This window comes from Struthio camelus, chromosome 2 (genome assembly GCF_040807025.1).
Source record: "Struthio camelus isolate bStrCam1 chromosome 2, bStrCam1.hap1, whole genome shotgun sequence".
In the NCBI taxonomy this organism is placed as follows: Eukaryota; Metazoa; Chordata; class Aves; order Struthioniformes; family Struthionidae; genus Struthio; species Struthio camelus.
The window spans coordinates 59,817,383-59,841,442 of record NC_090943.1 but is presented as its reverse complement, the minus strand read 5'-3'; the positions used below and the strand labels follow the sequence as shown (position 1 = coordinate 59,841,442).

Sequence of the window (24,060 nt, the reverse complement as noted above, 5' to 3'; positions counted from 1 at the left end):
AATGCACCACGCGTACCAAGTGTGCATGATGGCATGAAGGTATTTCATATTACCCATCCACCCTATGCAAGCAGAGTGCTGTTTCAGCATAACCAGAAGCTACAAAACTGGGACGTTACGAGCAACCACTTGCAATTAGAACAAAATTGAGGCAACAAATCAGCGTCTCCCACAGAGTCCAACGTTCTTTTCTTCCTAAGGTTTTATTAGATTTAGCCTTTTCATTGTTTCAACAGTTCTGCCTAATAGACTTCAGCTATCCTTTGGCAGCAGAGGAAAAGCTTTGATTAGAGAGGTTGATCTTCCTCCACTTTCTGAATGTACATATAAGTAAATTTAACTTAGTCTCAGGTACTTGAATACAATCACATATGCATGTGAATAGCGTTTGGGTTGATCTTTCTGAGTTGACTGCTGCCTTATATCTAAGCAGCAGTAATTTTTCCTGCATATGTAGCAAACTTCTGGGAGGACTGCTTTCTGCAATATATCTCACCAGATGCTCACATTGGCTATGCTATTTGATGTTCATGGGCCTTTGAGCACTAACAAGTCTCAGCAAGTTTAAAGCAGTCCAAAGGATGATAGTTGTTTACAGCCCCAGTGTGCAAACCAAACTTTTACTTAAACAAAAGGCTCTTGTTTTCCAGCGCCCTTGCCTCTGGTCTCATTAGGAGGGAAGAAGGTTCCTTGCAGTTACTAAACAGCTCTCTGCTCCCCAGAGATACTACTATACAGAAAAAAGACTTTAAGGAAATCTTAAGACTAGATTTGCCCCAAACTCCCTTAATGCAGGACAAGATCAGCCCTGTAAATTTGACAGGTCCATGTACACAGCACTAATGCGCTTAAGCACTCTGACAAGCAAAAACTGCTTGTAAATATTATTCTGCCAGGAACAGCTACCCAAGTCCCTACACCCACTGAAATAACTGGGAGCTCTACCTTGTCAAGCAATATAGGCCCACTGGGCACTGTTCACATCCAGTAAATCTGCATAGAATCTGCCTCTGCAGATGATAAATTCAAACTTTTCAAGAAAATATTTTTTCTTCTACTAAGAATTAAAAAATTGCCACTAATCCTTTTTTTCGCTGAACTGCAAAGTGATGAGAGCGATCAAAATGTAGGGCACATACGGTGGAAATACTCGATACCCTGACATATCCATGTCATCTTCAGAAGGCAGGAAACTGCATTATACAGTACATTGAGCTTCCAAGCAGTCTTTATCAGAGCTTCAGAGACTCCTCTCTCTTCTAACGTAGTTTAATTGGGACAAGGACACAGATGAGTAATGCTCACACTTGTGAGAGACAACCATATTCTTCGGGTGAGCTGGTTTTGAGGAATGGCTCAGTGCATTACTCTAGCTGTCAAAGAGCCTGGCCGAGGGAAGCTAGCCAATAACCCTTTGCACCACAAAGGAAGAAGCGAGCCAGTGAACAATGCCCATTTTTCTAAATGAATGTCCCAAATATCAATTCACTATGAATGCCATTTTTTCTAGAGGTGAGTTACAGATCCTTTACTTTCAGCTTTGGATCCTACTTTAGGCAGAAATGAGGTGACTGCAGAGACTTATAGCCTGATTTAATAGAGAAATATCCCTGCTACTTCAAAAGTCCCTCAATCTTGCCAAATTACTAATAAAACACTTACACACCACAGAACATTTTTCCAGCTATGATGGCATAGAAAAGGTAAAAGAAGAAAAAGATCCCTTTCCTTTATGGTATCTACGGTTTTCTAGTTAATTGGTATCTATGGTTTTCTAGTTAATGCAGTCTCATTCACACACAGCGTTTCTCCTGTGTATCTTTTGAGAGATACATCAAATCTATTAGAAAATGCTTATCCTATCAGTAAACCCATGGAGTTTCTTTTTGGTAAAAATATGCCTTTGTTTTCCTATTTGGCCACTGCAGCTGAGCATCCACTGTTTTGATTTTCTTACTTTGTTACTTTGTACAGCAGTGGGCTTTAAAAATTCAACAGTCTTCTCCAGTGAAGTGGGCTTGTGGGAATATTCATCATAACGACATTGTCACAGAATAACCTAGGTCAGAAGGCATCTCTGGAGGTCATTTGGTTCAACCCCTCAGTCAAAGCAGGACCAGTTTTAGAGCAGGTTACTCAGGGATCTGTCCAGTCAAGTTTTGAACATCTCCAAAGACAATCTCCAAAGAGATTCCACAATCTCTCTGGGCAACCCATTCTAATGTTTGACTACCTCTATAGCAACAAAACAACAACAAAAAAAATCCCAAACCCCTCATATCCGATCAGAATTTCCCTTGTTGCAACTGTGTCTGCCTCTCTTCATTTCACCATGAACTGTGAGACGAGTCTGGCTCCTTCTCTATACCCTCCCATTAAAGGCATCAATAATATCCCACCTAAGACATCTCTTAAGACTGAACAAATCCAGCTCTCTCAGCCACTCCTCATACATAACAGCACAGATCAATCTGAAGGAAGAAAAAAAAAGAGGGGCCAAACTCACCCTGAAAATGAGTATGGTAGGCTATTCTAGCAGCCTCGAGATATGCGAAACACTTTGGGGGAAAACACAGGGAAATCCAATCTCTGATAACAGCTGAGTTCACTACAGTAATTTAGATATCATGGAAAGCCTCAGGAAGGATTTGACCTGCCGCATATTGGATGCAAAAGACTTCTGAATGCAATTTCATTAAATATGACAGGAGGGGGAAAGGAATGTCAACTAAATGCAGGCGTGCTGTCACTACAAAGAAATCATTAGCTACAGCATGCATAATGACTTAATTCTTGTATATGCTAATAAATAAATCATGTCCTATGAGCAACAGAGGTGTTTTCTGTTGCCTGTGTCAGTTTCAATGTAAATCTGTGTAAAATTGGTTTCAAACATTTCAGTTAACCCTGTGAAACCTTTCCGATAGAACAGAGCACGGCATCTCAGAGGTTAATACCCCACACTTCCCAAACCACCCTCATCATGCTCATTCCAGTGGGGAGGAATAATACTCAAATAGACGAGTGGTTCCCTTCCCCACAAGCACTGTGTGCCCCCCATGCTCAGATCCCTCCCTTTGCCAAACACACCTCACATGAAGGCAGGTATCTTCTGTATAAAACATCTCTCCCTTCATCCCCACCAGGAACATTCCTGCCCTCTGTCAGGCAAACAGCTGCTTCCTTCCCTATAGAGATAGATATCAAGCTCGTTTGCCTGCTGCTGTATGAAAGGAATGGAGAAGGGAAAAGTGGAGGAGTTGTAGAGCTGCTGGCATTGCAGGGGCTGGAGGCTGTGATGACGAGGAGACTGGGTGCTCTGGGATGAGGCTACCCTTTCAGCAGCAGTGCTCACTCTGCTCTTCTCTTTCCTGCACAACCACGAACAAAACTTTCTTGACCTGTGTCCAAAACTTTGGGCTACATGGAACAGGTCCAACCCAGGCTGCCTCTTGGACTATGCCCCTTTAACCACTTGGAAAGGGGCTAACAAGAAATACAATGTTTTCCCTCCTATTTTGGACACATCCGCGTTGCTAGTCAGTGAGCGAGACATGAAGAGCGATAGCTGAACATGGAGGTCAACTCCGATCCTTCTGAAAGTGGCAGCAGTTTTGCCGCTGACTTCACAGTATTAATATTTTATCCTCTTCTGCTGCAGCAGCATTATACATCCCTGAACTGCAGGGCACTGAAGCAGCCTGTGCTGCCCTGCCTATTCCTCTCTGTCAGTGAGGCATCACTCACAGCAGCAAGTGAGGATGTCATGAGATAGAGATCTGGCAGCTTTCCTCACCCTCAAAGGCACAACTGAACAATAAACTTGTAAACCCTGAGCAGCAGCCTTCTCAGTAGTAACAGCTCAAAAAGGCATGAAGACTCACAGGGTACTCCTGCGCAGGAAGGCAGCTTCACGAGCAGCCTGCAAGCTGGGCCTCAGGCGTAGCCATGGCTCACCCTTACAACAAAACAGGAGATCTCAAATGCCAGGGTGCTGCTCACAGCTTAGTCCACCCCACTTCAGGGCTTACACAGTGACTGCTCTTGGCCAGCTGCCTGGGAGGCAGCTACATGGTCTCAAGGCTGGTAGGGGCCAGGGCACAGCATGTTCCTCAGGCTGGGGCTCCTAATCACGAGCTCTGAAACACTCTAAAGGGAAGCAGACAAGAAAAACATGAAAGTAGTGTACTAGAAAAGAAAGGAAAGAAAAAGTGGAAAAGGGGAAAAAAGAAAGTGCAAGGCTCTGTAGAAAAAGTGGAAAGCAAAGAGCAGAGCAGTGGAGCACATGTATGAGGGAAGAATATGATTAATTTCTAAAATTTCAGAACTTCCACAACCTAAAAACTCCCTCCCCCTCTTTCTCAAAAAAAAAAAGTGATCAGTATAGCTTCATTAGAAGTCAAAGCTGATGGCAGCAGCTTCCAAACCTGCTAAATTGCTAGGATAGATAGATTAGCTCCTGTTGGGAACAACAAGAGAAACAAATACGCGGCTACTAAAACCAGGGTTTCCTAACAACTACGGGCACCTCCAGCCCATAGGTAATAGCCTTTACTGCTTCTGTGTAGCTCCGTCAGCCCTATGGTAACAGATATTAGCAGGTCTCAGATATTCTACCTCAGGAATCACTGTTACACTACTGTTCTGGTCTGCTAGACAAAAAGCTCAAAAATGTGCTGGTACCTGAAATAATACAATCTGTTACAAATTTTGTGAACTCACCCCAGGTTTAACAATTGCCAGGGTTAGTTAAGTAATATGAACAACACTGGTGGCCCTTTGCTAACACTATCAACGTGCGATCTAATTAATATAGTTTATACTTATATTCACCATAAAGTCCTATTAACATTGCCAGAAAGGTAGAAAAGGCCTCAATGTAGGCATGAATCAGATCCACTGAGTCAAAACAGAGCTATATAAAAGCAACTTAGATGCCTTCCATCAGATTTTACAGACATAAGAATTTAAGCCCGATTTTAAACTGGAGATTTTAAGCAAGGAAGGATGGCATGCTTTCAGTGTATACAGAAATGTCCATATCTGAGAACTCAGCTAGCTAGCTGGGAAAAACGGACAGATGTTCAACGTAAGTGCAAAAATGTTTCTCATGAGATTCTAGAATTAAGAAATGAACAAAGGATTCAGAACTCTCATTTCTTAAGAAAAATTCCTATGCATGTATGCTGAGGTATAACATACTGACCTACCTCCCTTTCCCCACTTGAGTTTCTTTTGCTCTTAATCGTTCATACAAGAAATAATTACAGCCTAAATGATTTAGAAAAGTATGTGATGTTATATAACTGTATTTCATCATCAGAACTATGTTAAGGGAACATGATTATCCTGCCAAGCTCTTAGAAACTAGGAAATGCAAACCTAAAAGATAACTGTGAAGTTTCTACTCTGCCTCTTCATGAATATAAATTGTAATCCTCCTTCTTCCTTTTTTTTTTTTTTTTTTAACTCAGGTGTCTCAGATCATCACCTTTCCCCAACTTATATGACATTATATATATATAGTTTTGTATCATCTGAGTTTTGTGAAAAGTAAGTAGAGGAAAATCAAGATATTCAAGGTTCAAATAAAACATGAACCTAGGCCTGAATCATTGGTAGAAAAATTAGGAAATACACATCTGAAAATTAAGAGTAGAAAACATAAGAGAGACCGAAAAAAGAACTAGATGGAAAGGATGATATAATAATGATAGGGCTTGCGTGCATGTGCAAATAGATGTATGTACACAAGCACAAACACACACACTACATTGACAGGGCAGATATCTGCAAGGCACTGATGTGAGGTGGGGCTATCAAACAACTTTTTAGCTTTCTGTCACCATCTGTTCTTCTTTTTCACCTTTTCTGAGTATTTTCACCCAAGTAACCTATGAATTATCTCCAAAAATTTCAATATGACAAGTCCACAAATTATATATGTGCGCAAGCTAAATTGCACCTCACAGCCATCTCTGTTGTCTGCCCCTCTTCCCTCCCATCCTATTCCCTCTCTCCCATTTAGTCACCTTGCAATTCATTCTCATTGCCTTTTTATCTTATTTCATGTAGGTTATTTGAGGGTCTGGGTTATTTCAGGACTTATTTTAAGTGCTGTTTTTTCTTCTCTCCCCAAACCTTCCTCCCTTCTCCTCCTCTTCCTGGTACTGAGGAAAGCAAAAGAGGAAAAGAGAAGATTTCAGGAAAAATAGGTTATTCTTCTCCTTTTCATTGGCTTCTTGAAAATGCTTAGTTATTTGAAAATTTGAGCAGGACTAAAGTCAATGGCATCTGTCAGCTGCAGCAGAGATGAAATTTCATTGTAGGACTGGGTCTGCTCAGAAAAGTTCAGTGCAAGCTTCAGATCTAGTTTTGGCAAGTTTAATGATATCTTTTTTTCCCTCCACATGTATGGCTGTTTGTCAGTGCTGGAAAACAGCCACCTTAGGAGATGTCAGCTGCTGAAATGCATGAGTGAGAAACTCAGCATGGAGTTCCCAACCTCAGCCTAAGTTCATACCTCGATTCGTGCTCAGATACAAGCAATGTCTGGACACAAAAAGAGGACTTGTACCTACTTGCCTGTTTTCCTTCCACTATACCAGCTCTCCAGCTGGCCACAGGAATAAAGTACCCTTTAGCTGAGGAATATTTGATTCCATTAAATCTTCCAACTGCTTCAGTTGTGGGTGTTTAGAGACTTTAGAGTCGGTACTTCTAGCCCAGAATTTCTCAGTCTTCTCAACTGTGCACTGAAGCTTTGCAAAATTATACTTTTGTTTTGCACAGCAAATACACCAGTGATGTATTCAGTTCATTTCTCATCTCTGTGTACTAGGCATTTCCCTCACATCTGTAAACCTGCAAGCTACAGCTATGACTGCAAGACAGAGCAGAGGGCAGCTTAGGCAGTGCATCAAGAGTCCCATGAGACAGAGATTCAAGATAAGTCTCCTTCACTCCTTTCTGTAAAATGTTTAAATTTTACTCAATCTTCTGGATGATTTGCATTACACTCCAAGTCACAGTCCAAAGCGTCACACCTCACAGCAAAATAAGATTAATTAAAAACAGGCAGGCAAGGAAACACAATGCAAATGACAAGCAATTTATATCTAGCTTAAATTTCTGTGAAGTTCATATAGAGTTTGAGATAAAGCCCACAAATTCAGCAAGATGATCTCTATTACCTTCAACGGATCTAGCTTTCAGATTGGCATAATCTATACCAATAGACTTAAAAACCTTAACAACATCTGTTTAAACATCTCTCCCTGCAGCTTAAGCCTCCTCTTCCTTTCTTTTTTCACCGAGTAGCATGCCTGAAACCTAGCAGCAGATACTGTTACGCAAATCAGCACCTTCAAAAGGGGAGACAGGCCTCTGGCATCCTAGCGTTGTTTTAGAAATCACTAATCTCGCAGAGACATCACAATTTTTTAAAAATAAACCCATAAACTGGTAATTCTGCTGTATTTCCCAAGTGTTGCTAATGCTTTATTTTCATATTATCACAGAGGTTTTACATCATAATAGTTTTATAAGACAAGTTCCTTTCAGTGCCCCAGCTCCATCTGCTTATTTTGCCCTGTTCTTAGAGAGTCATTTGGGATTTTATTCATTGCTTTGAATAAGTACTATCTGAGTTCATGTGTTTCCCTGTACACCTTTTAAAATTTATGCAACTTCTTTGGAAGGTTTATCCACACAAACAGTTGTCACTCAGCTAATATTTGCATTCTTTCCTTAACATGAGTCATTTCTTCTTTATTCTAATCTGATGACCACAGCTGAGTATGCTAACCATCCTGGATGGACACGTCAGGCCACTCTGCTTTTCAAAACAGCTAATATTTACTCATAAGTCCTCTGCTTTATCTCAACAGCTAATAGGAATTATTAGCAAATTCAAGACTGTGACAATACATTTCATTTTAGAATTTCTAAGCACTTCACAAACCATTAATTCTTAGTGTATACCTGAGAGATAAGATACTGCGACTCATATATGAGATAAAACATAAAGATGTCCAAACCAATTGTATAGAATAGCACACACAGAATGGACAACTAGGGCAAATGACATGGTCAGCAAAGACATGATGTGGACAGGCGGTCCTGGAAACGTAATGGAGCACAGCAAATCAGACCCTGGTCCCTTCCTCCTTATAATAAAATAGTCAGTAATGCAGACATAGCCAATGAGACCTAGGGAAAGAAAGTGCTTATTTCATGCCCACGCACTGCAGAGTTCTTTTAGTTTCCACAAACCTGTGACGCTGGACTAGCTGGATCTTGCAGAGAATTCAGCCTGGCAGCGCTCCAGTTCCTTTTTTCCCATTGCAAATTAATTTTTTTTTAGGCAAGAGCAGGCCAAATATAATGGTGCTGTCTCTAAATGGTAGTCAAACACACACCAAAAATACCTAGAATACAACGTGGCTTTTTTATTCCATTAGCAGGCCTCCAAACCATCCAGTGAGACTTAGGCCAACACATACAAAATTGACAATTACTAATCAAATTGATAAATGCTGAGAGAAAGGGCAGAAACCTTCTATTTTGTAAAGCAACATCAAATCAAATCTTCTTGCAACTGATGGATGATACATGTTGGAAAGGTATGTCATGTAACCTAGAGTACCTCTAGTAATTTAATTTGTGTTCCGCCCACAATCAATTAGACATGATCTGTGCTTCATCACAGTAAGTAACTCCTAGAAGGGAGGAAGCAAGAGATGCTTCATTCAGAAGTCTGTCGTCTTCATCTCTGAAGCACACTCCTCAGCTCTAAATCCTTCTTTCCTCCCTCAACAAAACTTGAAATAATCTGCCCTCGGCCACACTGTATAATTCCAAGAACTGTCCTGTTTTTCACAGATGTAACCAGAAGCAGTAGAGAGTACACACAAATATAAAAGGCCAGAGCATAACCTATTATGCTAGTATAAGACAGGAACAACTAGATCAAAGTCAAGAGTTTTACACCACGTTTACAAGGCCTGGATGTAACAGGAATGAGAACATCGCTAGCACTACATACCAGAACAGAGACGATTACACTCGCGTGCAGTGTGCTGAACAGTCACTGATCTTTCCATAATTTGCTCAACTACAGAAGACAGTAATATGATGTGCAGACTATTAGTATGGCTATTACCTGGCCATAACAAGAGATATTTGGAAAGTAAGTGGCTGGGAAATACCACACACGTATTGAACCCATTAACAAATAAATGGCTTGTGTAATGATCTTCTTGGTGTTGCTGAAATAAAATCACTTCAGTTTCCCATCTGTCATGCTTTTTATTTGTTCATTTCAACTCTGCGCTGCACTGCAAGTCTGCTAATTCAAGGACTCTAAATCTACATTTAGAAGTTCATATAGGATCAGATGCCCAGTAAGGTTAAACCTGTGCATCTCCACTAGCTTCTCTTTGTGATCAGTCCCAAGTATTTCCCTAAACTCTGTTTCTGAGTGTGCAGGGAGATGAGGGCAACAAGGAGGAACCCCAAATTGAAGAGGCTGATCTTCAGAGTGAAGAGAACATGGTGGCCAGTGATCCCTAGGGATTGCTCAGCTGCTCCATGGCTAGCTCTGCTTATTTGGAGTCCACATGACGGCAAGGAGTTGGCAACATTTCAAATGGAGATGGGCAAACGGTGGCCTTACCCCGCCTTTTGTTCTGTCCCTGCTAGCTTGACTGCACAACTGCAAGTTCAGGCTAGCACGTTAGGAAAAGTTTGATAAATTAACACTTGAAGAACTGTTTTGTTTAATAATTTAACAGATGCCCGCTCTTTCCTATGCAGTCTCTTCACCATTTAAATCCATTGCAGCTATGCCTGTGGCAGTACATGATGTGCAAAACAAAATAATTAGATTATGAAGTTATCAGGTGCATACGCAAAAAGGACCAAAGTATTAGGACAATGTCAGTACCACACAACTTCCATTTCAGATCACTCACTTTCCACTGATTTTTTAGTGCAAAGAATAGTACGTGCACCTCAACTGCCCTGTCAGCATAGGCATACAGCTTTACTATACTTCATGTGTTTGGTGCTCTGCCAGAGACACATTTGATATATAGGATTAGTTCTTTCATTCTCTAGTGTATTACCTGGATTCCCTAGTGTGTTACCACAGGCTGCAAAAGGGCACTGGCTTTCAACGTATCGGCAATATTTACAAAGTCACTGCTTGACCCAGTGCTCTGTGTCAACTGTTTCAAAGCTGCATGACCAGCCTGCTGTACGTCCCCAGTGACACCTACATCATTCTAGAGAAGTAATGTGTTCAGCCATGTTGATCAGTTCCCCTGCATCACCCTCACGCTCACAAAAGGGCCTTTTTTCCCCATCTCTTCTAGAGATGCAGTCCTTGAAGATGCATGTGAAATATACACGTGATTTAGTGCAGAAAAAGCATTGAAGAGTATTCTGGGTCCGTTTTGTGTGTTAAGGCATTCTCAGACCAGTTCTGATTTTTGGCACCAATCCTAACCTTAGGTGCTTGTATTTGAAAACCCATCCCTTCACCACAAATACACTACATCTCCTGCTTTCATACAGACAGGTCAGGAAATTATGAAGACTACAAAATCAAGCGACTTACTTAAATATGCAAACACCGCTGTGTGCTGGAAAGAACAGACACAATCCACTTAGCTTGGAACACCAAAAAGAACGTACTCCCGTGCTGTGAATTTCCTGCTCCTCAGGAAATCATTCACAAAGAACATCGTTTGTATCTCCTCTGCTCAATTTGTGCTTGTTAGATAAATTCTGAGAGAGCTCCTCTCTCTTAAGCGGTGCAAGCCTATCCTAACATAAACTGGTGGTGATAGGAGTTTGAACTACATTGAATTGAAAAAGTCAGCTTCAAGAGAGGGAAAAGAAAAGCCACAAGCCACACAGATCGGTCAATTTATCTACTGCCATATTTTAATTTACAGAACAAAAGTGCTATTTTGAAGTGACTCCACTTGCTAATTCTGTTCTGTTTTGAAACATTCTGCCAATTCAGAAGAAAATCCCGAAAAATTTCCACTACAGGCATGTGCCCGATTTCAGCATGTGCCCCACAGCTTTACTGAATCAGGACCATAAAAGCCAGTATTATTGAAACCGGTATAATCAGAAGAGGTCTTCAGTGCAAATGGATTTTCTTAATCTTTGAAGAAAATCTCTTGCCCATCATCCCAATTTAGAATGTGAGCAGAGGAAATAAAAGGAAGAAAAAGGTTATTATTTATAATGCAATGACTATAGTTATGCTGCAGTTGCAGACCAAATTACATGCTGGTCATGCTTTCTGATTCCACTAATTCACAGAAACGGAACGCTCACTACGTGACAGAGTAATAGCAGTGTAGATACAATGTTCTTTATGCATCCAGATTCTAAAAAATGCCTGTGTTACTGAGGTGGCTATAACAAATAATCTGGACATGTTGTTAACCTTCAAATTCTGTGAAGCAGTGCTAATTAGGATATAGAAAAGCATAACAAAAAAATGTAATTATACCAAACTAAGGGCTCAACTGTGCAGCTATCAGGGGGCTGCTCACATGAGTAAGCATGCTTAAACATAACTGAATATTGCCAAATCTGGCTGCAAAACACTACCATGGTTTTATAATGAAGCAAAATGGAAGTGCAAAAATGAATTCATGACGCTTTTCAGCTGTAACAAATGTGTTAAGGGTTGTTCTCTCACTAAAAATAATTCTCCTATATTTTGCAGCTAATGGGGACAAATTCTGGCAGGAAACTCTGCTCTCATAATGCTTGTTAACTGGAGCTCTTGTACTGGCTGGCATACCTATTCAGAGCATAGTGCCTTGGAGCCCAATCCCAGATTAGAGCTTTAGGTGTTACTATGAACTGGAGCTCAAAACAACAGACTACTAATGAAAATCTTTTGCCTTGCTTTCTCTGCTCTCTCTCTCTCTTTTTTTTTTAAACTTCACCTCTCTAGAACATTTCAAGACAAGCACAAAATGAGCGCACATAGAACTCCACAATGTAAATACACTAACAAATTTCCTGTGCACATATTAAAATCATTGCCAATTCCCAGCTAAGAGGTAATACTACACTTCTCTCTTTTACCTCTGATTAACTTACTGTGAGGCGTTACATCTCCAGACATCATCAGGTGGCCAAACTGTTCCTTGAATGTTTTCAGAAAACCAATGATGTACAGACCTTTCTGTTAAATGCTGAAGAAACTCTACAGTCATTTAATATTTTTTTTAAATTCAAAGACTTAGATTGTGCCACTTCATGGTGTTAGACTACAACGGTGGCAAACTACGAGCATGTAAGGAATACAGAGAGCATCGCAATTATCGTGCAAGAAAAATCACATCGGGAAAACATCTAAAATGGACAGCTATTTCCAACAGACCAGAATCATACACAGAGATTACCTTCCACCCAGTTTGTGGATTCAGCTCCTTTTTTTCAGAATTATTCACCTTGAACAGCCACTGAGTAAAATCCACTATCTTACAGCAATTGTTTCTTAGCATATATACTGTTAGAGGCCCTTTTACACTGGCATCCTGGCAGAGAGCATTTTGTACTTGACTGCTGTAGTCTACATGTCTCTTCCTTCCAGCTGAGCAAATATTTCCCCTTTCAGTGATTTCTCCTGCTAGTTCTGCCTTGATTTTCTCACTCCTGAATGATTCCATCTCCTTTGCAGGTAATCAGAATAGGAGCAGATATACGTGGTATTATGATGGTTGAACACAGGTGACATCATGATGCCAAGACAGCAGCAAGTTGGGGGAAGCTCTGACTACTTCTCATCTCCAGATATGGAAAGGGGATTCTTTTGCTGAGCCCTGCCACATGCCTGGTCACCTAAGTAGATGCAATAGCCTCCAGGGAAGTGGTGCTTGCCTTCACAGAAATGCTGAGCCTTGCAGGGTACACCGCTTACACTTGTTAAAAGATGTACCTGGCTTGCATTCTTTGCTGTGATTAATTGCAACAGCCTGATGCCATGTTTTCCATAATTTTTTTTTGGTACCTTAACTGCTGAGTTGTGCAGTAACCACTACAGGTTTCTGCTACCTCTTTATCCTCTGTTTCTCAAACTTTGATTATTCTCACACTCCCAAAATCAGACTGTTAGATCTATTCCAGACATAGTGATGCCCTGGAAACACAGAAGGTTTTAAAAGTCACATATCACAGAATAAGACATGAAGTAAAAATGAAAATGCAGCTGAGATTTTAAATTCAATCTTTGGTGGAAAGAATGAAAAATACACCTGCTCATACGTGCAAACTCTCATAAAATCCTGGCTTGCAGCACATCCATGGAAATGAGGTAGAATGCTTCATCAGGAAGCATTCCTTGGCAGCCCACGCTCTGACGTGACAGCACACAATGCAAATATTTACAGCAGGAAGTCCTCAGAAATGATCAGTCCCCTTTAAATGGCAGTAGCTTATCAAGCAGCAATCCCTGCTGCGGGAAACCCAGCTGAGGCAGTGTTTCCACATAAACACAACATAGGGAAGGTCTCTTCCAATAATTAGCTCAAATTTACAAAGCTTTCCCCACGATGCTAAGTGTATTTGACAAGTGCCATAATGATCTACAAGACAAAAATTGTGGCACGAAAGCTCCAGAGGTTCGATCAGCCATTGCTATTTGCATCTAATACACAGCTGGTGAATACGCCCAATCTGGTGGAGACATTTATCCTAAGGCTAAAACATAGATTCTACACTTACTGTCTTTTAATTGCAATGTATCCAATTTATCTTTTTAGGCTATAAACTCTTGGGGGAAAAGATCTTTTTTCATTCAGTATGCTGTTCCTGTGCCTGCTTTGTTTTCCCGCAAAAAAAGGCACATTCAGCCTTTCCCACTAGGAAGATACAGCTTTCCTACGGCTAGAATTAACTGCAATAATTATAATATAAATAAATAATTTTTCATTTTTCCAATGACATCTGATGTAAAGTCGCATTAATGGCTACAATATTATGACTAAATAAAAGAGTAACAGGTAGAGTTTTTGAGGCCGTCCAAATGTTCTTTTCTACTGAAGAAACGGTTTAGCTCACCTATACCACCATGGTAATGCTTATGACTATAAAAGTATAAACTACTGTGCACAAACAAAAATGCTTTATATACACCACTAATTCAAAAAAAATAAATAAATAACCCAACCAAACAAACAAACAAAAAACCAAAAAGATCAAAGCCAGCCAGGATGTTTCTTTCTTCCAGAATTGCAGGTGCTCCATTTTACTGCTATCACCCGCAGGCCTATACACTGCCCTAAATTCACATTTACAGCTTCTGCCATGTATGAATTGGGCAGAGTGCACAGCCGTCAGTTTCCAGATATTCAAAGCTTCTCATGATGATTCACAGGTGGTAAAACGTGACAGGACTTTTCACTGACAAATGAACTGCAGGGCATCCTAATCAACGAGGGAGGAAACTCTAATAACTGAGTCTGAGAAAATAAACTCCAGTGGAGCAGAACATTCATAACATCAGAAGCATGAGATGCTACTGAGCCTAAAGCATAGTCAGTGCTATACAAAGACATCCAACTAATACAGCAACTTTTTTCTCCTCTTTGGAAGTAGCATTCCTTTTAACTGCCAGTTAAATACTCTCTCAGTAGAGTGTGAACGAGGCTGGCAACCACTCACAGCCCCCAGCGTGACTATTTCCAATTTCTTTTCCCCATTCAGAAGTAGTGAACTGCAGTCAGACAGACAGTGAGGGTTTGGGTTTTTTTAATTGTGGTGTTAGGATACGGCTGCTTATGGGTGTTTGCAGGTCATCTTGCTAAACAGGACAGAATATATCCTGAGGGGCCAACGTACCAGCTGCTGAGCCCTCAAGGGAGGTGCTATGCATTGGAAGGCTGAGGCAGAATCTGCTTGGGTGGTTCTGCCATCAGCTGCAGATGAGTCTGTGGTAGCAGCAAAAATAGTCTCCAGAAGGTTATCTGTCCCCAAACACTGCTTCCTGACAGACACCTGCTCCTGATCTTTTTCCTAAGCTGTGCCAAGCGAAGAGGTTTGCTTGTGTCAAATACACAGAGCCTCTTTCCCTTGTCCTCTAGCGACAGCCAAAGTTTCAGGGTGAATTTGTGACACCATTACTACAATGGCAAAATTACTACAATGGCAACATTCCCTCTGGGTCAAGGGGAATCAGCTTTTCAAAAACCTTCAGCCCCTATAGCCACAGCAGGAGCTCTACCGAGATTCTCTCCCTGTAAAAACTATTATTTCTAACAACACACTGGGGTCCCTTAGCTGCAGCTAAAACTCCTAGTGATTGAAAAGCGGGTAAATTTCTGAGCAAGGATCACAGGATTCCCTCTTTTAGGAGAAAAAAAACACACACAAGAACCTGCCAGAGGACCCAAAGAAGGCTCTTTCTAAGAAAGAGCTGCACCTAGGCCAAACAAGTCAGAGGACCAGAGCTGGCACTGTGAGAAACGCCATGCCTGGGACCCTGGGGCAGTGCATTGAATCACTGGAGCAAGGAAAACAACTGAGGAATTTGATGAGTCAAATTTGCTAACGGAGGGCTCAGTTTGTCAAGTCTCACTGGGGTAAGAAGTCTTGGGGACCTCAAACAAGCTATATGCATGGAGCTAGACTGTCACAAGCCTTAACTGATCACCCAGAGGAGAAGGGAAAACAAAACAGTTGCTTCCTCGCTTTGCCACTCTCAGATTATGATTCAGAGACAGCAAATAAGATGAGGCTGCCCACTCGATGTACTTCATCGTGGAGTGACTACAAAGGGATGGGGAGGAACCCAGCAATATGGATAAGGAAAGCTGTGCATTCACTGCCTAGCTGATGGTGCAAAAAAGGCGTAGCAAAGCAAGAACCAGAATAGCTCCTTGTTCTTTTGGACAAGAACTTTCTGATCACTGTTCAAAACCTTTATTTAGAAGAATCATGCTTTAAAACAGATTTAACAGATTATTTCTGGATTTCTTTTACATTTTCTCCCTCTCTCTTTCCACTCAAAATATATAAAGGTCGGGAATCCTTGAATTCATGGTCTCTTCCGAAAGCATGTTTTCCTTTGTCCAGTGTCGGAAGTCATCGTCAAAGCAGAAGGGCTGGGCTGTGACTTTTCACTGCTTTATGAAAACTAGGGCTTTAAAAGAAAAGAAAAAAAAAACTAACAGGCCCAAAATGTCCTCTCTCTGCCCTAGACCTTGTCAGTTGAATCACTGTTAGTGAAAGTAGTGAAATTACACTGAAAAGGCAAGGGCCCCTGGGTGTGCAACTCTAAGGGTAATGTCAGCACTTTGCATGGCTGGTATGTCTGCTTTAGAGTAGCCTCTGGCCCCAGCAGCAGCCAGTACAGAGGAACACAAGAGCCAAAGCAAAGGCTAGAGCCAGGCAAATCCTTCATTTTTGACTTCATTTTGACTATTATTGGGAATAAAACCACTTCCCAATGGTGCAGGATGCCATGAAGCGTTCAAATACTCTAGTAATAAAGGCTACACGTGCACTGCAGAGAGCTAGATAGACGAAGCCATCTGATGGCTTTTGCTGGGATTGGAGTTTCAAGGAACATAGCTTGCTAAAAACCTTGATACAGACAAGAACTAGCCTATTATTTTTCTCTATATTCATAAAGGAGTTTTCCAATCTACCACAATTTTTTCTCTTGCACTCATACAGGAGGGTCATCTAGGCTCATCTGCATAAACTTGTTCCTATTCCTTTGCTTATTTTGTCTCCACTGCTTAGCATTCGTGTTATCATGCACCAAGTATTTATGTCGTGCAGCAAACAATGAACAGAAAATAACAGAGAAACTGATGATGTATCTACAATATTGCTGGTCTCTCCAGGTCTACAAAGGATACTGATGTAAGTACACAAACTATTCTGGGACCTAGAAAAGCAAGAAAAATTAGGAGTGGATCTCTTTGTTATCTAGAAAGGAAGAGAATGCTACTTCCAGGGACACTGTTTTGGCCCTCAAATGGAAAACTATTATCTGACACTACTTTTCATAATATTTTATTTTTCAGTCATGTGCAGTCTACTCAGCTGAAGGTCATAATAGGAGTTTCTTTTGCTCATCCAATCCCAATGAAGACTGTAAGTACTAGACAAAGAGGACTTTTCTTTTAAAGGTAAGTCCTTTTATTCTGCTAAAAATGAATGGCTGCTGAAGGCAGTTTAGTTCCCACATTTGTATAAAGCCCTCAAATGAAGAACTTGGAGAGAGTGCATATTTAAATCAAAGGTGCAGACCTTCAGAGATGTTTGTGTTAATTTAAAATATACTGCTGACATTTAATAAGGAAATAGTTGTCCTTCCACACTAGACCTGGTAAATGTATTTAATCAGTTCAAATACGAGTCTGAGACACAGATAAGATTCACAGAAAAGAATCATTCTAATCTCTCAGTCTATTGGTATTTATTGTTTTGGTTGGTTGGCTTATCTGGCAGGTAAGACTGGGACTCAAATCAATGGTCTCCTGAAGTTGATGCTAATCAGGAAATGAATGGCAAGTCCCAAGTCAACAAGTCCACAAAGTCAACTCACCAAAAACCTTTTCAGTATCCTGCAAACTTTGAATTTGCCATAAAATATTCAAGGTCACATCAGGTCTCTGAAGATAGCTGAAGAGAACTCTGTACACCCCCAAATCGGTGAACAGCTTCACTTTGAGCATGTAAGAAAAGCGTATAATTGAAACATGAATGCCTTTTATTCCTAAAAGATGCATCACCAGCTCCCACTCAGCATCTGGTTTCTAGCTGCTGCTGAATTCCCAAAAGAGGGCAAAGAGAACTTTTAACATTTAAGCTTGAGTGGTATCTGCTGAAATTTAGATACACACACAGATAAGATAGACCTTTCCTGAACTCAGCTTCCAGGTTAAACAACATCTGAGCAAGTCTGTCTAATGCTGGCCGGATAAAACTCCTTAGCTTGTGCAGGTCTCTGCCAAGATTAGCCAGCAGGCTAGTGAAACTCTCTCAATCAGGCTAGACAGTCTTTGAAAATCAGTAAGTCTCTCGTTGGGCTTCTAAAAAAATTTTACTGTTAGGATGACTAATTTTTCCAAAACCCAGGTGAGTTATTTGCTTTTTAAGAGTTATTTGCTTTTTAAGAGCCATTTGATCCATTTAATGTTTTAAGCTCTACCAAATCAAATATTGCTCTCAATGAAGCCTCTATTCTAAGTGATCTTCAGGGATCAGGGCCTACACACCCACACCTTATCATTGATGCTAGCAAGTCACAATATAGCTGGTTTTGAAATTCAAAGGTGGCAATGAAAATGTTTGCTTCTTGATTTTGAAAAATGCACCTTAAAACAGGAAAATATTCTTCTGCCTCCAGACATTTATTGCATCTGCAATTCAAGGAACCCAAACCCTTTAGTGATATCGGCTACATCTCACAGCACTCAGTACAGAGAAGATAATTTAACAGAAGGGGATAAAGCTAGGAGACGGGACTTGCCCAAAATCACAAAGGTTACCTGTGACAAAGTTGAGAGCTGAATCCAAGTTCTTTTGGCCTACAAATCCATGTCCTAACTAAAAAGGCTATCCATTCCTGTGCACTGCAGTTCATTTAAGAGCAAATGTTATGTTCAATTTTAACATAAAAGTATACAGAGCAGAGGGAAAGCAACGCATAGGAGAGTGACACTAGGAAAGATTTATGAAAAAAATAAAAAGTTGGCATAACTTACAGGAGCTGCATTGTTTTTCACTGTGACACTGGGGGTTGTGGCTCGTAGTGCCCCACTCACGCCATGGTAGTATTTGAAGCAGATCTTTGTTTCAGCTAAAAAAGAGAATTATTCTGGATTAGAAAAAACTGCCAGGGAGAAACTATATGATTGGTTGCAGCGGACAGGTAAAATCAAGTTCATTCAGAAGGCGAGCAAGTAGCTGAACTGTGAGTGGTTTGTCTCTGGTCGATTGGCATGACAGAACGCCTCCTGTCTCTGATCTTTTACTTTGCCAGAGTGAAATTTAGAGCTTGGTTCCTATGACTTAAAAGCGTTTAAACCCCAGCCTCCTCTGAGCAGCAGTTATCATAATCAGAGTTCAGAATACGGGATCAACAGCCTTTAGTTACAATAAGAAGAAGAAAAATAGGGATAGAGAAACCCTCACTGTTCAGATGCACCAAATACTAACTTACATAGTAAGTGAGAAACTTCTCTTAGGCCTGTATGATTGCATAATTGCTCACTGAAAGGTTTCACTGAGTCACTTTGTTCTGACCTTTGTCAGAGCAAGGACAAACATCTACACAGATTAACTGCTCCAAATATTACTACATTAAAGTATTGTTTGGAAAAAGTGTGGTACCACCAGATCTCTTCTTAGTCTATTTCTACCGACTTCCAAAGTTTTGGATCTGGTGAGGAACACAAGTGAGACCATGATTTTGGACTCACAGCATTATTTGTTTGCAAATTACACTGATATTCAGATGAACACACTAATTATGAGAAACTTATTTCAATGACTGTATCAAAACATGTAAGAAAGGGAATCAGCTTCTTGTTCAATAGTTCCCTTACGACTCACCAGATTGTCTACTGCAAGAAGGAAAGGTATTTTGAGGCAGCTTCTCCGACTTGGTCCCTAACTACAGACGGATATCAATTGCTAACAGGCTCCACAATTCTCCTGTCTTACCTGACTAGATCTGGTGGCCTAGTGGGGCACACCCTGGCTTCCCTTCTGCCTGCAGGCTTGAGTTTTCTTCCAGAGGAAACTAGGATGTGAACTGTGTTGGTAGGTACCTAGATACAGTCAGGACACAGCGGATTTGCACTGTATATATGTAGTGTATATGTTTGTGGGATCTGAAAAATGCCTATTTAAATGAACGCAGCATTCACATCTTGCAGTTTTAAGTGGGGAATGCCATGGAAATTTCCAGCAACTCCATAGGGTACCTGAACATGCTTTTCATAATCAAGTTTTTCCTTAACACCTTGCTACTTCTCCTGTGGACAATTACTTTGCATAGTCATTTCTACAATTACAATGTAAAATGATCTTCTATTGTACAGAGAAATGGTTAAATTTCTCTATCACTGAGATCATTGCATTGTTTCAAGCTGTCTAGCACACCAGTACATAGGACAGTGCCCACGTCTAGCTCTGCGCCACTACCTTCCACCCTCCGCATTTGCTGCCTTGACGCTGTGCAGCTGCTGCCTCCTCTGCGGCCCAGGGGAGCACAGTGACCTTTGCCTGCAGAACCACTATAATGCTCGCTCTATCTACAGTGCCTACCTAAGAAAACAGTAAAGGAAAAACAGTGTTTCAGTGCACAAATTGCATTCATGTTTTAATGCCAGTAACATAGCAGCTGAAATCAGTGCAGTTGTGACAGAAGAGGATGTAACGTTAAGAGCTAAGACCCTGGTCCAGCCTACCATGTTGTGACCTATCCTTAGGTAGATCTAAGCAACAGCTGCTCAGTGCCCCAGGTGAGACCAAAATGTGGGGACACGAAAAGCTGTGGAGGCCCTTAAAAATGCAGGTCTAAATCGCTTACCCTGATTCTTACAGATATACAGCAACATAAAAGGAAAATAAACTCTGATTTGTTTTTCAAAAGATAAAACAGTTGAGGAGCTCAGCATTTTTCCATACTCAAATTTAACTCAAGACACTGATAAGTTTAGTTCTTCCTGAAAATCAAAGATCTTATGATCTCAAGCAATTCAACTGCTTCAAACTTCCAGGTCACTTAGCACTCCTCCCTGACACCAGGGACATGCAATCTGTTGACTAGAACCAGAGAGCCAGAACAGTTAATTTGCCACCGTATTTTCCAACCCCACAGCTCATTCTTCATCAGATGACCAGACTTACATTTCTTGTCACACAATGGAAATATAAGTATCTCCCATTACACACACAGATTTGTATATCCCTTGTACTTCACAGCACTTCACAAGAACTGGAGTGGGCTGCATAGTCCCTGAGCCCCTCCACAATGGGCTTTGTGACTCATCCATGGTGCAGGGTTGGGTACCACTATATTTAATTAACAACTATCCCCAAAATGCAATTCTGCAAATTCAGCAGAATTATTCCAGCACTTAGAGGTGACCACATGCATAGTGGCACCTCTTAAAGCAACAAACAGCTTTAAGAGGCCAATTTTGCAGTTTTGAGGGTTAAAGAGCCCAGAACACAACCTCTGACTCCTGATCATTGAAATAGAAGTTAAACTGGCAGTGAAGCTGAATAAGACCTATCCTGGAGCAGCAGTCGTTTCCTTCTGGCAGCAAAAAAAAAAACCAGAGGAGCTTGTTGCACTGAAAAACTGCAAGTTCAGATTGAATTTTCATGTTGCAATTTTCTCTACAGGACTTTTAACAGCTCAGCAGCTCAACTATTTACTTACTGAGCAGACAGTAAAAGTTGATGATATCAACAATAGCTGTAACACACAGTTCTCACCGATTATTCAAATTTTAATTTTCTTCTCCCCTGGAGATTTTTAGCTACAGCTTGTGTGGAACATCTAGAGCTGGAATAAAGAAAAGCTTTTTTTATTAACTCATGCAGTTAACAAAATATAACTTCTGTTAGTAGCCTGTATGACAACGTAGAGACTTACAGCAGGAAATCTAGCCTCAGGTTGACAAGTAGGAAATCAGTTATTCTGTATGTCGGGACACTACAGTTTAAAAGAATCTACTTCATTACACCAAAAATATTAAAAAGAGAGGAATGAACATATCTTTATGGAGATATGAGTATCCTGGACCTTAGTATTAATTTCCAGGATAAAGAATTACTAAGATAAGAAATAACCATGTGGGTACTGAAGATTCCTCTATTCTCAGTTTCACACAATTATTGTTAATTTAATTTTCAAGTAGATTATCCAAATACAGATGCAAAGTGAAAAGAACGTACTTGAGACGCAAGTGCCACATCCAATTCAAAATGGTGGCAGAGGAGGAGTTACTCATAAAATGACATTTGTGATGGTGTGTTACAAATGTCAAAGGTTCATTCAGTCAGCAGGTCTGACGGCAAAAAGGCTTATGGGAGCGCCTCTCTAGCTTGAGACGTTTCTCTGGAAACGTCAGGACAATACTGCTTTCTTTTTTCCAGATTTTTTTCAGATTGGAAGTATTAGGGAAAAGGGTATTCTCACTGGATTCATGTATATCCATTCTGGCTTCTAGGTAAAACTTTAACAAGTACAGCTTGGAAAGTTACATATGGCATCTTTATTTGCAAAAATATCACCTAAGCTCTAGCTGAGATTTTTTGGCTGGGAGCTATTCTTTCCGAATAACGTGGTTGGTGCCTTCTTTTCCACGTCAAGAGTCCTAACATTTTAATCCCTCTGAACGTTGCTCTTATATTTTTGACGTACCTCTGAAAGAGACTTTTCCAAACCAGATGCAGACATTCACTGGCTTGGTACCATTGCCTGTGCAGGTGAATTGAAAGCATATAAAATAAATGCAAGGTGATGACATGAATTATCCTGAATACTAGCCAGCTGGCGCTAGTAAATAATATCTAGGTATAATGGCTGTTTGCTTTATAGTCTTGTAGATTAGCTTGTTCTGGAATAAAGGAGATCATTTAACTCTGTTCTGTCACCCTAGATGCATTGTGCAGTGCATGGATCAGGAGTAGGTGTCATCCAGTTAATCTCCACCATAAATGAATATCAGCCATTGTTATTTTTATCTCAGTAATTATGAGTAACAGTTCACTGGATTAGGTGATGAAGTTACAATGTTAAAGTTAATGTTATAACAATGTTAAATGTTCCTTTCAATTAGCATAAACAGCAGCTGGATTGGTAATTTCCTCCAAGAGAGGAGATGTCTAAAGATGCTCAGAAATCCTCGTGCCCCTAACAGCTACCAAACTACTGGGCAGCTTTCATGGATCAAGAACAAAACAGTACTGTATTCCCTTTACACTAGGCCTGGTATCTCCATTACGTCATGCCATTGTACAGCCTTCCGCTGCACTGATATAAACAAAACAGACCTCAGTTGCATGCGCGGATCCACTGGAGTATTTACCACAGATGCAGAAAATATAACTGCCCAGAAGCAAGGCCTCCAAGACAGAGTACAGCAGGTAACCAGAGCCAGACACCTGGAGAAGAGATTCTGTTTCCCTCACACCACAATTACCACTGCATGCTATCAACCTGAAATTCTACGCAGATGGAGCGATCCTGGAGAAGGGTGAAGGAGCAGTGACGTAGCCTTTCCCCAGAGACCACGGAGATCACTTCTGGTTCAAAGAAAAGCCTTGAGAAGTCTGAGTATTGCCAGAGAATTCCTCTGCCATAGAGCTTCACCCCTCTCACATGAAAAAATATCCAGTCCATGGAAAATGCTCTCTCTATCAAAAGTCTGAGCTATCCAAGTTATCAAATCCATTCTGCAAACTGGAAAACTACCAGCTGAACATTACTCTTTTCAGTAATATTCTACACTGGGTCCACAATCACCAAGCCTTTGCAAACACCATACTTACCTCCTCTCACTTCAATTTAGTAATAAGGTCGAGCAGTGTCTGCTGATGAATTACAGCTAGAGATACTGAAGATTGAAAGCCTCTAGCCGGTTGCCTAGCTCCCATCACCCACCCATCCCTGCCCTCTGGTCAGAGTTACTCTTCCTGTTAGTCTATTTTATACTCTTTCCTTTGAAAATACCTCCATCCCTACTCGTCTTCCTTCTTCGTTTCTCTAGATTTGTTTGTCAAAATCACCCTAAATCTCTTCTCTTTCTTTCAAACTTTCACTTGCCCTTATAATCCTCTATTCACCACTTACTAAGGCTAGTCTGGTCTCAGTAGCTTAGCTTCACTAAAAAGGTGGATTTATTCTGTCAAACGTAAAAAGTAGCACTGCTACCATTAAGCAGTTTTGCTTGTTAGGTTAAAAAAAACTTCCTAAAGGGTATTTCAAGGAAAGACTAAATGATATTCTTTGGGGAGACAGGAAATATTAGCGTGCTTTGCCAGTTGGTG

General features: G+C 40.7%; 1 protein-coding gene across 8 annotated transcripts in view; it reads right to left on the bottom strand.

Moving 5' to 3' along the window:
* Window positions 1-24,060, bottom strand: part of HECW1 (HECT, C2 and WW domain containing E3 ubiquitin protein ligase 1) — a 308,997-nt gene that overhangs the window by 116,124 nt on the left and 168,813 nt on the right. For all 8 annotated transcript variants that reach the window (XM_068935996.1, XM_068935991.1, XM_068935998.1 and 5 more), the window contains one exon: window positions 18,756-18,850. In XM_068935996.1, coding sequence (XP_068792097.1) covers window positions 18,756-18,850 — 95 coding nt within the window. The remainder of the gene's footprint in view (window positions 1-18,755; window positions 18,851-24,060) is intronic.